The 14,375-nt window shown below is 46.1% G+C and overlaps 1 protein-coding gene across 1 annotated transcript in view; it reads left to right on the top strand.

Moving 5' to 3' along the window:
* LOC125519422 (putative FBD-associated F-box protein At5g56560) overlaps nt 1-13,877 on the top strand; it is a 30,758-nt gene extending 16,881 nt beyond the window's left edge. Inside the window, exon 3 of the mRNA XM_048684233.1 lies at nt 13,489-13,877. Coding sequence (XP_048540190.1) covers nt 13,489-13,877 — 389 coding nt within the window. The remainder of the gene's footprint in view (nt 1-13,488) is intronic.
* The last annotated feature ends 498 nt before the right edge of the window (nt 13,878-14,375 follow it).

The following is a 14,375-nucleotide window of genomic DNA, read 5'->3' on the forward strand; positions in this document are numbered from 1 at the left end:
ATACGTATCCGGTATCTCTACTCAGAGCTATCCGGATAGGTGTTAAGCTTGCATCGACGTAACTCTTTACGTCGAACTCTTTATCACCTCCATAACCGAGAAACATATCCTTATTCCTCTAAGGATAATTTAGACCGCTATCTGGTGATCTACTCCTAGATTACCTTTGTACCCTCTTGCCAGATATGTGGCAAGGCACACATCAGGTGCGGTACTCAGCATGGCATACCGTATAGAGCCTATGACAAAAGCATAGGGGACGACCTTCGTCCTTCCTCTTTCTTCTGTCGTGGTCGAGCTTTAAGTCTTAACTTCATACCTTACAACTCAGGCAAGAACTCCTTCTTTGACTGGTCCATCTTGAACACCTTCAAGATCATGTCAAGGTATGTGCTCATTTGAAAGTACCATTAAGCGTTTTGATCTATCCTTATAGATCTTGATGCTCAATGTTCAAGTAGCTTAATCCAGGCTTTCCATTGAAAAACACTTTCCAAATAACCCTATATGCTTTCCAGAAATTCTACATCATTTCTGATCAACAATATGTCAACAACATATATTCATCAGAAATTCTATAGTGCTCCCACTCACTTCTTTGGAAATACAAGTTTCTCATAAACTTAGTATAAACCCAAAATCTTTGATCATCATCAAAGCATACATTCCAACTCCGAGATGCTTACTCCAGTCCCTAGAAGGATTGCTGGAGCTTTGCATACTTATTAGCATCTTTCAGGATTGACAAAACCTTTCGGTTTGTATCACATACAACCTTTCCTCAAGAAAAACGTCGAGGAAACAATGTTTTGACATCCTATCTGCAAGATTTCATAAATAATGCAGTAATCGCTAATATAATTCCAACAGACTCTTAGCATCGCTACGAGTGAGAAAGTCTCATTGTAGTCAACTCCTTGAACTTGTCGGAAAACATCTTAACGACAAGTCGAGCTTTCTTAATGGTGACATTTACCATCATTGTCCGTCTTCCTTTTAAAATCCATCTGCACTCAACAGCCTTACGACCATCGAGCTATTCTGCCAAAGTCTACACTTTGTTTTCATATATGGATCCTCTCTCGGATTATATGGCCTCGAGCCATTTTTGGAATCCAGGCCCACCATCGCTTCTCCATAGCTCGTAGGTTCATTGTTCTCTAGCAACATGACTTCCAAGACAGGATTACGTACCACTCTGAAGTAGTACGCATCCTTGTCATCCTACGAGGTTTGGGAGTGACTTGATCCGAAGTCTCATGATCAATATCATAAGCTTCCACTTAAATTGGTGTAGGTGCCACAGGAACAACTCTTTGTGCCCTGCTATACACTAGTTGAAGTGACGGTTCAATAACCTCATCAAGTCTCCACCATCCTCCCACTCAATTCCTTCGAGAGAAACTTTTCTCGAGAAAGGACCCGATTCTAGAAACAATCCCTTATTGCTTTCGGATCTGAGACAGAAGGTATACCCAACTGTTTTGGGTGTCCTATGAAGATGCATTTATCCGCTTTGGGTTCGATCTTATCAGCCTGAAACTTTTTCACATAAGCGTCGCAGCCCCAAACTTTCAAGAAATGACAGCTTAGGTTTCTCTAAACCATAGTTCATACGGTGTCATCTCATCGGAATTACGTGGTGCCCTATTTAAAGTGAATGTGGTTGTCTTTAATGCCTAACCCATAAACTATCGTGGTAATTCGATAAGAGACATCATGTTATGCATCATATCCAATAGGGTGCAGTTATGATGTTCAGACACACGATCACACTATGGTGTTCCAGGCTGTATTAGTTGTGAAACAATTTCCACAATGTCTTAATTCTGTGCCAAACTCGTAATTCAGATATTCATCTATATGATCATATCATAGATATTTTATCCTCTTGTCACGATGATCTTTCAACTTCACCCTGAAATTACTTGAACCTTTCAATAATTCAGACTCGTGATTCATCAAGTAAATATACTCAACATCTACTCAAATCATCTGTGAAGTAAGAACATAACGATATCCACTACATGCCTCAGCACTCATTGGACTGCACACATCAAAATGTATTACTTCCAACAAGTTGCTTTCTAGTTCCATTTTACTGAAAACGAGGCTTTCAGTCATCTTGCCCATGTGGTATGATTTGCATGTCTCAAGTGATTCAAAATCAAGTGAGTCCAAATGGTCCATTTGCATGGAGTTTCTTCATGCATATACACCAATAGACATGGTTCGCATGTCTCAAACCTTTCAAAACAAGTGAGCCCAAAGATCCATCAACATGGAGCTTCTTCATGCGTTTTATACCGATATGACTTACGTGGCAGTGCCACAAGTAGGTGGTACTATCATTACTATCTTTTGGCATGAATATGTGTATCACTACGATCGAGATTCAATAAACCATTCATTTTAGGTGCAAGACCATTGAAGGTATTATTCAAATAAACAGAGTAACCATTATTCTCCTTAAATGAATAACCATATTGCGATAGACATAATCCAATCATGTCTATGCTCAACGCAAACACCAATCTCGATGGTAGAGGGAGCGTGCGATGTTTGATCACATCAAGCTTGGAAAAAACTTCCAACACATATTGCCAGCTCACCTTTAGCTAGTCTCCGTTTACTCCGCAGCCTTTTATTTCGAGTTCACTAACATTTAGCAACTGAACCGGTATCTAATACCATGGTGCTACTAGGAGTACTAGTAAAGTACACATTAACACAATGTATATCCAATATACTCCTATCGACCTTGCCAGCCTTCTCATCTACCAAGTATCTAGGGTAATTCTGCTCCAGTGGCTGTTCCCCTTATTACAGAAGCACTTAGTCTCGGGTTTGGGTTCAACCTTGGGTTTCTTCACTAGAGCAGCAGCTGATTTGCCGTTTCATGAAGTATCCCTTCTTGCCCTTGCCCTTCTTGAAACTAGTGGTTTCACCAACCATCAACAATTGATGCTCCTTCTTGATTTCTACTTTTGTGGTATCAAACATCGCGAATATCTCAAGGATCATCATATATGTCCCTGATATATTATAGTTCATCACGAAGCTCTAGCAGCTTGGTGGTAATGACTTCGGAGAAACATCACTATCTCATCTGGAAGATCAACTCCCACTCGATTCAAATGATTGTTGTACTCAGACAATCTGAGCACAAGCTCAACAATTGAGCTTTTCTCCCTTAGTTTGCAGGCTAAGAAAATCGTCGGAGGTCTTATACCTCTTGACGTGGGCACGAGCCTGAAATCCCAATTTCAGTCCTTGGAACATCTCATATGTTCTGTGATGTTTCAAAAACGTCTTTGGTGCCTCAATTCTAAACCGTTTAACTGAACTATCATGTAGTTATCAAAATGTGTATGTCAGATGTTCACAACATCCACAGACGTCGTTCGAGGTTCAGCACACTGAGCGGTGCATTAAGGACATAAGCCTTTTACTGTCTGCATAATTGCTACTATCAACTTTCAACTAAATTTCCTCTAGGAACATATCTAAACAATAGAACAGAAACGTGAGCCACGACATAATTTGCGAAGACCTTTTGACTATGTTCAGGATAATTAAGTTCATCTTATGAACTCCCACTCAGATAGACATCCCTCTAGTCATCTAAGTGATTACATGATCCGAGTCAACTAGGCCGTGTCCGATCATCACGTGAGACGGACTAGTCATCATCGGTGAACGTCTTCATGTTGATCGTATCTACCATACGACTCATGCTCGACCTTTCGGTCTCTTGTGTTCCGAGGCCATGTCTGTACATGCTAGGCTCGTCAAGTTAACCTAAGTGTTTCGCATGTGTTCCGAGGCCATGTCTGTACATGCTAGGCTCGTCAAAACCCGTTGTATTCGAACGTAAGAATCTATCACACCCGATCATCACGTGGTGCTTCGAAACAACGAACTTTCGCAACGGTGCACAGTTAGGGGGAACACTTTCTTGAAATTTTAATGAGGGATCATCTTATTTACTACCGTCGTTCTAAGCAAATAAGATGTATAAACATGATAAACATCACATGCAATCAAATAATAGTGACATGATATGGCCAATATCATATAGCTCCTTTGATCTCCATCTTGGGGCTCCATGATCATCTTGTCACCGGCATGACACCATGATCTCCATCATCGTGTCTCCATGAAGTTGTCTCGCCAACTTATTACTTCTACTACTATGGCTACCGGTTAGCAATAAAGTAAAGTAATTACATGGCGTTGTTCAATGACACGCAGGTCATACAATAAAAAAAGACAACTCCTATGGCTCCTGCCGGTTGTCATACTCATCGACATGCAAGTCGTGATTCCTATTACAAGAACATGATCAATCTCATACATCACATATCATTCATCACATTCTTCTTGGCCATATCACATCACATAGCATACCCTGCAAAAATAAGTTAGACGTCCTCTAATTGTTGTTTGCATGTTTTACGTGGCTGCTATGGGTTTCTAGCAAGAACGTTTCTTACCTACGCAAAAACCACAACGTGATATGCCAATTGCTATTTACCCTTCATAAGGACCCTTTTCATCGAATCCGATCCGACTAAAGTGGGAGAGACAGACACCCGCTAGCCACCTTATGCAACTAGTGCATGTCAGTCGGTGGAACCAGTCTCACGTAAGAGTACGTGTAAGGTCGGTCCGGGCCGCTTCATCCCACAATGCCACCGAATCAAGATTGGACTAGTAACGGTAAGCATATTGAACAAAATCAACGCCCACAACTACTTTGTGTTCTACTCGTGCATAGAAACTACGCATAGACCTAGCTCATGATGCCACTGTTGGGGAACGTAGCAATAATTCAAAATTTTCCTACGTGTCACCAAGATCAATCTATGGAGTAATCTAGCAACGAGGGAGGAGTGGATCTACATACCCTTGTAGATCGCGCGCGGAAGCGTTCAAGAGAACGGGGTTGATGGAGTCGTACTCGTCATGATCCAAATCACCGATGATCCTAGCGCCGAACAGACGGCACCTCCGCGTTCAACACACGTACGGAGCAGCGACGTCTCTTCCTTCTTGATCCAGCAAGGGGGCAGGAGAGGTTGATGGAGATCCAGCAGCACGACGGCATGGTGGCGGAAGTAGCGGGATTCCAACAGGGCTTCGCCAAGCGTTGTGGGAGGAGGGAGATGTGTCATGGGAGGGAGAGGGAGGCGCCAGGGCTTAGGTATGGCTGCCCTCCCTTCCCCCCACTATATATAGGGCCAAGGGAGAGGGGGGGCGCAGCCTTGGCCCTTCCTCCAAGGAAGGGTGCGGCCAGGGAGGAGTCCATCCTCCCCAAGGCACCTAGGAGGTGCCTTCCCCCTTTAGGACTCTTCCTTTCCCTTATCTCTTGGCGCATGGGCCTCTTGGGGCTGGTGCCCTTGGCCCATATAGGCCAAGGCGCACACCCCTACAGCCCATGAGGCCCCCCGGGGCAAGTGGACCCCCTTGGTGGACCCCCTTGGTGGACCCCCGGACCCCTTTCGGCACTCCCGGTACAATACCGATAATGCGCGAAACTTTTCCGGTGACCAAAACAAGACTTCCTATATATAAATCTTTACCTCCGGACCATTCCGGAACTCCTCGTGACGTCCGGGATCTCATCCGGGACTCCGAACAACTTTCGGGTTACCGCATACTAATATCTCTATAACCCTAGCGTCACCGAACCTTAAGTGTGTAGACCCTACGGGTTCGGGAGACATGCAGACATGACCGAGATGACTCTCTCGGAAGTCATGTTGTTAGTCACATGGGGATGTGACCTTGAGTGTTAATCACATATCGATGTGAACTGGATTATTGACTCTAGTGCAAGTGGGAGACTATTGGAAATATGCCCTAGAGGCAATAATAAATTAGTTATTATTATATTTCCTTGTTCATGATAATCGTTTATTATCCATGCTAGAATTGTATTGATAGGAAACTCAGATACATGTGTGGATACATAACAACACCATGTCCCTAGTAAGACTCTAGTTGACTAGCTCATTGATCAATAGATGGTTACGGTTTCCTGACCATGGACATTGGACGTCATTGATAACGGGATCACATCATTAGGAGAATGATGTGATGGACACTAATCATGAAACTTCAGATCAAGTCACTACCAAACCTCGTGGGATGACAAGGATGTGTACTACTTCAGAGTGGTATGTAATCCTGTCTCGGAAGTCATGTTGCTAGACAACAATGAAACTACGAGCTATGGAGAAGCGATGGTGGGCCCAGATTCCGATAAATGGCTCGTGGCCATAAAATCCGAGAGAGGATCCATGTATGAAAACAAAGTGTAGACTTTGGCAGAACGGCTCGATGGTCGTAAGGCTATTGAGTACAGATGGATTTCAAAAGGAAGACGGACAATGATGGTAAGTATCACCATTAAGAAAGCTCGACTTGTCATTAAGATGTTTTCCGACAAGTTCAAGGAGTTGACTACGATGAGACTTTCTCACTCGTAGCGATGCTAAGAGTCTGTTGGAATTATATTAGCGATTACTGCATTATTTATGAAATCTTGCAGATAGGATGTCAAAACATTGTGTCCTCGACGATTTTTGAGGAAAGGTTGTATGTGATACAACTGGAAGGTTTTGTCAATCCTGAAAGATGCTAATAAGTATGCAAAGCTCCAGCAATCCTTCTAAGGACTGGAGTAAGCATCTCGGAGTTGGAATACACGCTTTGATGAGATGATCAAAGATTTTGGGTTTATACAAAGTTTATGAGAAACTTGTATTTCCAAAGGAGTGGGAGCACTATAGAATTTCTGATGAGTATATGTTGTTAACATATTGTTGATCAGAAATGATGTAGAATTTCTGGAAAGCATATAGGGTTATTTGGAAAGTGTTTTTCAATGGAAAGCCTGGATTAAGCTACTTGAACGTTGAGCATCAAGATCTATAAGGATAGATCAAAATGCTTAATGGTACTTTCAAATGAGCACATACCTTGACATGATCTTGAAGGTGTTCAAGATGGATCAGTCAAAGAAGGAGTTCTTGCCTGAGTTGTAAGGTATGAAGTTAAGACTTAAAGCTCGACCATGGCAGAAGAAAGAGAAAGGACGAATGTCGTCCCCTATGCTTTTGTCATAGGCTCTATACGGTATGCCATGCTAAGTACCGCACCTGATGTGTGCCTTGCCATGAGTCAGTCAAGGGGTACAAGAGTGATCCAAGAATGGATCACAGGACAGCGGTCAAAGTTATCCTTAGTAACTAGTGGACTAAGGAATTTTCTCGTTTATGGAGGTGGTAAAAGAGTTTGTCGTAAAGGGTTACGCCGATGCAAACTTTGACACTAATCCAGATTATTCTGAGTAGTAAACTGGATTCGTATAGTAGAACAGTTATTTGGAATAGCTCCAAATGTAGCGTAGTAGCTGCATCTACAAGATGACATAGAAATTTGTGAAGTACATACGGATCTGAAAGATTCAGACCCGTTGACTATAACATCTCTCACAAGCATAACATGATCAAACCCAGAACTCATCGAGTGTTAATCACATGGTAATGTGAACTAGATTATTGACTCTAGTAAACTCTTTGGGTGTTAGTCACATGGGGATGTGACCTTGAGTGTTAATCACATATCGATGTGAACTGGATTATTGACTCTAGTGCAAGTGGGAGACTGTTGGAAATATGCCCTAGAGGCAATAATAAATTATTTAATATTATATTTCCTTGTTCATGATAATCGTTTATTATCCATGCTAGAATTGTATTGATAGGAAACTCAGATACATGTGTGGATACATAGACAACACCATGTCCCTAGTAAGCCTCCAGTTGACTAGCTCGTTGATCAATAGATGGTTACGGTTTCCTGACCATGGACATTGGATGTCATTGATAATGGGATCACATCATTAGGAGAATGATGTGATGGACAAAGACCCAATCCTAAGCCTAGCACAAGATCATGTAGTTCGTATGCTAAAGCTTTTCTAATGTCAAGTATCATTTCCTTAGACCATGAGATTGTGCAACTCCCGGATACCGTAGGAATACTTTGGGTGTGCCGAACATCACAACGTAACTGGGTGACTATAAAGGTGCACTACGGGTATCTCCGAAAGTGTCTGTTGGGTTGGCACGAATCGAGACTGGGATTTGTCACTCCGTGTGACGGAGAGGTATCTCTGGGCCCACTCGGTAGGACATCATCATAATGTGCACAATGTGATCAAGGAGTTGATCACGGGATGATGTGTTACGGAACGAGTAAAGAGACTTGCCGGTAACGAGATTGAACAAGGTATCGGGATACCGACGATCGAATCTCGGGCAAGTATCGTACCGCTAGACAAAGGGAATTGTATACGGGATTGATTAAGTCCTTGACATCGTCGTTCATCCGATGAGATCATCGTGGAACATGTGGGAGCCAACATGGGTATCCAGATCCCGCTGTTGGTTATTGACCGGAGAGTCATCTCGGTCATGTCTACATGTCTCCCGAACCCGTAGGGTCTACACACTTAAGGTTCGGTGACGCTAGGGTTATAGAGATATTAGTATGCGGTAACCCGAAAGTTGTTCGGAGTCCCGGATGAGATCCCGGACGTCACGAGGAGTTCCGGAATGGTCCGGAGGTAAAGAATTGTATATAGAAAGTGCTATTTCGGCTATCGGGACAAGTTTCGGGGTCACCGGTATTGTACCGGGACCACCGGAAGGGTCCCGGGGGTCCACCGGGTGGGGCCACCTACCCCGGGGGGCCACATGGGCTGTAGGGGTGTGCGCCTTGGCCTGTATGGGCCAAGGGCACTAGCCCCAAGAGGCCCATGCGCCAAGAGATGAGGGAAAGGAAGAGTCCTAAAGGGGGAAGGCACCTCCTAGGTGCCTTGGGGAGGTGGGACTCCTCCCTGGCCGCACCCTTCCTTGGAGGTAGGGCCAAGGCTGTGCCCCCCCTCTCCCTTGGCCCTATATATAGTGGGGGGAAGGGAGGGCAACCATAGCTAAGCCTTGGCGCCTCCCTCTCCCTCCCATGACACATCTCCCTCCTCCCACAACGCTTGGCGAAGCCCTGTTGGAATCCCGCTACTTCCACCACCACGCCGTTGTGCTGCTGGATCTCCATCAACCTCTCCTCCCCCCTTGCTGGATCAAGAAGGAGGAGACGTCGCTGCTTCGTACGTGTGTTGAACGCGGAGGTGCCGTCCGTTCGGCGCTAGGATCATCAGTGATTTGGATCACGACGAGTACGACTCCATCAACCCCGTTCTCTTGAACGCTTCCGCGCGCGATCTACAAGGGTATGTAGATCCACTCCTCCCTCGTTGCTAGATGACTCCATAGATTGATCTTGGTGACACGTAGGAAAATTTTCAATTTATGCTACGTTCCCCAACACATGGGCCCTAAAGGAGAAGAGGAGGGCCGGCCAGGGCAGGCCGCGCGCCCCCTCCCCCCTAGTCCGAATAGGACAAGGAAGGGGGGCGGCGCCTGATACGTCTCCAACCCTAAACCCTAAACAAGGTACAAGGGTTGAAAACTCATGACTGCCACGTCCTACTTCAAAGGGTTTTACCTGCTATCCTTAGAGGATTGGGCCGCCCTCACTTATACAGAGCAGTTGCAGAGTTGGGACAATTCTTCAGGGAACTCTGCAGTAGGAATATCAGGATGCTATGCTGTGTACCGCACCTGAAATGTGCCTTGCCATGAGTCAGTCAAGGGGTACAAGAGTGATCTAAGAATGGATCACAAGACAGCGGTCAAAGTTATCCTTAGTAACTAGTGGACTAAGGAATTTTCTCGATTATGGAGGTGGTAAAAGAGTTCGCCGTAAAGGGTTACGCCGACGCAAACTTTGACACTAATCCAGATTATTCTGAGTAGTAAACTGGATTCGTATAGTAGAACAGTTATTTGGAATAGCTCCAAATGTAGCGTAGTAGTTGCATCTACAAGATGACATAGAAATTTGCGAAGTACATACGGATCTGAAAGATTCAGACCCGTTGACTATAACATCTCTCACAAGCATAACATGATCAAACCCATAACTCATTGAGTGTTAATCACATGGTAATGTGAACTAGATTATTGACTCTAGTAAAATCTTTGGGTGTTAGTCACATGGGGATGTGACCTTGAGTGTTAATCACATATCGATGTGAACTGGATTATTGACTCTAGTGCAAGTGGGAGACTGTTGGAAATATGCCCTAGAGGCAATAATAAATTAGTTATTATTATATTTCCTTGTTCATGATAATCGTTTATTATCCATGCTAGAATTGTATTGATAGGAAACTCAGATACATGTGTGGATACATAGACAACACCATGTCCCTAGTAAGCCTCTAGTTGACTAGCTCGTTGATCAATAGATGGTTACGGTTTCCTGACCATGGACATTGGATGTCATTGATAACGGGATCACATCATTAGGAGAATGATGTGATGGATAAAGACCCAATCCTAAGCCTAGCACAAGATCATGTAGTTCGTATGCTAAAGCTTTTCTAATGTCAAGTATCATTTCCTTAGACCATGAGATTGTGCAACTCCCGGATACCATAGGAGTGCTTTGGGTGTGCCAAACGTCACAACGTAACTGGGTGGCTATAAAGGTACACTACAGGTATCTCCGAAAGTGTCTGTTGGGTTGGCACGAATCGAGGCTGGGATTTGTCACTCCATGTAAACGGAGAGGTATCTCTGGGCCCACTCGGTAGGACATCATCATAATGTGCACAATGTGATCAAGGAGTTGATCACGGGATGATGTGTTACGGAACGAGTAAAGAGACTTGCCGGTAACGAGATTGAACAAGGTATCGGGATACCGACGATCGAATCTCGGGCAAGTATCGTACCGATAGACAAAGGGAATTGTATACGGGATTGATTAAGTCCTTGACATCGTGGTTCATCCGATGAGATCATCGTGGAACATGTGGGAGCCAACATGGGTATCCAGATCCCGCTGTTGGTTATTGACCGGAGAGTCATCTCGGTCATGTCTGCATGTCTCCCGAACCCGTAGGGTCTACACACTTAAGGTTCGGTGACGCTAGGGTTATAGAGATATTAGTATGCGGTAACCCGAAAGTTGTTCGGAGTCCTGGATGAGATCCCGAACGTCACGAGGAGTTCCGGAATGGTCCGGAGGTAAATAATTATATATAGGAAGTGCTATTTCGGCCATCGGGACAAGTTTCGGGGTCACCGGTATTGTACCGGGACCACCGGAAGGGTCCCGGGGGTCCACCGGGTGGGGCCACCTGCCTCGGGGGGGCACATGGGCTATAGGGGTGTGTGCCTTGGCCTACATGGGCCAAGGGCACCAGCCCCAAGAGGCCCATGCGCCAAGAGAGCAAGAAAGGAAGAGTCCTAAAGGGGAAAGGCACCTCCTAGGTGCCTTGGGGGGGATGGACTCCTCCCTTGGCCGCACCCTTCCTTGGAGGTAGGGCCAAGGCTGTGCCCCCCCTCTCCCTTGGCCCTATATATAGTGGGGGGAAGGGAGGGCAACCATAGCTAAGCCTTGGCGCCTCCCTCTCCCTCCCATGACACATCTCCCTCCTCCCACAACGCTTGGCGAAGCCCTGTTGGAATCCCGCTACTTCCACCACCACGCCGTTGTGCTGCTGGATCTCCATCAACCTCTCCTCCCCCCTTGCTGGATCAAGAAGGAGGAGACGTCGCTGCTTCGTACGTGTGTTGAACGCGGAGGTGCCGTCCGTTCGGCGCTAGGATCATCAGTGATTTGGATCACGACGAGTACGACTCCATCAACCCCGTTCTCTTGAACGCTTCCGCGCGCGATCTACAAGGGTATGTAGATCCACTCCTCCCTCGTTGCTAGATGACTCCATAGATAGATCTTGGTGACACGTAGGAAAATTTTGAATTTATGCTACGTTCCCCAACAAGGCTTAGTATTGGGTCTTTGTCCATCACATCATTCTCCTAATGATGTGATCCCGTTATCAATGACATCCAATGTCCATGGTCAGGAAACCGTAACCATCTATTGATCAACGAGCTAGTCAACTAGAGGCTTACTAGGGACATGGTGTTGTCTATGTATCCACACATGTATCTGAGTTTCCTATCAATACAATTCTAGCATGGATAATAAATGATTATCATGAACAAGGAAATATAATAATAACTAATTTATTATTGCCTCTAGGGCATATTTCCAACAAAAGCATCCTGCACAGCATCATCTACATTCTTGTCATACAAATCATCATCTTCATCCATTGCATAATCATTGTCATACCAAGTTGGATCTGTCTCTGAATCACATTCCCAGTCCTCTTCTGAATCTTCTGAGTTATCTAAAATTTCTGAATTTTCAGGATCCTCTACAGTACCTGAATCTGGCATTTTTCCTGAATTTTCAGCATTATCTACAATACCTTCTGTGCTCTATGATTTCATGTGCCTCAATTTATCTTTGCTTATAGGGCTAAGTATTACTGGAGGCAGTTCAGGTCCAGCCCTATAAGCAATGTCATCTTCCTCACTTCTTTTCACATGATTCACAAATAAAACAAGGACCTTAGAATGCACAGAAGCTCTTGCCATCTTGAGACAGTCAAATTCAAAGTCAACTGGGACCAGATTAGCTACTGTTTTACCAGGTGGGCACCACAACACAATTTCTAGCTGATCAAGTGCATAGTTTAACTGCTGTAGCATATGGTCAATCATATCATTGCAGAAAGTGTTCCTGTCAAGGTTATCAAACAATGATAATTTCTCATCCAAATATGCCAAGTTATTTCCTTTCCCAGTGAAGAAACCACCATGGTGCAGCTCTATACTGAATTTTGGTGAATCAAACCCTACATTGCAAAACAGACGATGAGCGGTAGCAAAATTCACAAACCCTAGCTAGTAGTGAGCCCAAGAGATCTAAGGGCCTGATACTGGAATATTAAGGGAATAAACTAACTATTGATCATTCACAAACTAACATATTGATAAGAACTTGGAGGGAGTCAATCATCCTCAATCGTGGCGGCAGAAAACCCTAGCTAACTGGGGGGAGGAGCGGTGGGGGATGGGGGGTCTGAGGACTCACCGTACATCGGACCTCCATGCCCTTCCGTCCTCAACATCGGTAGCTCCACCCACGCCGCTTGTTCCCTTGTCGCCGACGAGCTCGGCGTACCCGCAGCGCCGCCGCCAGTCGTCTCCCCCATCGGCTACTAAAAATAAACTCTGGGCAAATGAGGCAGGGTCGTCACGACATGATTCGCAAAGAGAATAGGGGCTTTTGTGCAAAGAAACAAGCCCCCACCCAGGTCACGTGCGCCTCGCCTGACCCCGCAATGCAAGTTCTGTGACGGGCTTTTCCGTTTTGCAAGTAGTGTGACTTAAGTGCACCCGAATGACAAGTTCTCTGACCGCCAGTGCCTTCGACTCAATCGAACCGGCGCTCGCCCGCGTCTCTCCCGTGGTTTCCCTCCTGGAAATCCACGTCCCCGCGTCAACTCGCTGCTGCGCGCGGCCGCAAGGCTTGAGCCGGAGGAGCTCTTCCTCGACCTCTCATCGGCCTTGATCGGCGATTCCTTAGTCATCGTTCTGCCTTGCTTCCACCGCACCAGTTCCATCACATTGGGCCTTTTCTCCGACATACATGTGCCGGCTGGCGTCGAGTTCACCGCACTTGAGACGCTGTACCTGGGATCCTGCATCGACGCCCTCGACTCCTTGCTCTCCAGCTGCCCGCGCCTGCGCACGCTCCATCTCAGCGGCACTGTGTTGAATGAGCCATATGTGAGGGTCAACTCGGCGACACTGCTGGAGCTTGTCGTGGACAACAAACGGACACACAGTATCAACATTGTTGCCCCTCTGCTTAAGTAGTTGACCATGTCCTTCACCACCTCGAAGATCAGCATCATCTCCGTCTTGGCACCAATGGTGGAGAATCAGGGTGGACAGGACGAGCGGGCTTCTGCCCCGGACCGCGGCCCATTATGGACCGGACCGTACGGTCCTGGCTCGCTGGATAATATGGTCGGTCCGGTCCGTGAAAACGAGACCGAAATTCGGTCGGTCCGGTCCGGTTAAAGCTCGGTCCGGCTCGGAGGACCGAAGGCCCAGCCCAATTAAAGCTAATCAGAAGAGCCCAAACACATATATTGTGCGTGCGTGACCTAGCGAACTGCCACTGCCTCCTCTTCCTCGCAAGCGCCACCCCTCTTCCTCCCCTGCGCCGCCATCTTCCTCGCCTTCCTCTCCCCGGCACAACCTCGCGCCGCCGCGCCTCTACCTCTCGCCGTCGTCCCCTCGTGCGGCTGCTCCCCCTCTCTCCCTCGCGCCACCACGCCTCTGCCTCGCGCTGTGCTGCTCCCTCTCTCT

The sequence above is a fragment of the Triticum urartu genome, chromosome 7, assembly GCF_003073215.2.
Source record: "Triticum urartu cultivar G1812 chromosome 7, Tu2.1, whole genome shotgun sequence".
NCBI classification, from domain to species: Eukaryota; Viridiplantae; Streptophyta; class Magnoliopsida; order Poales; family Poaceae; genus Triticum; species Triticum urartu.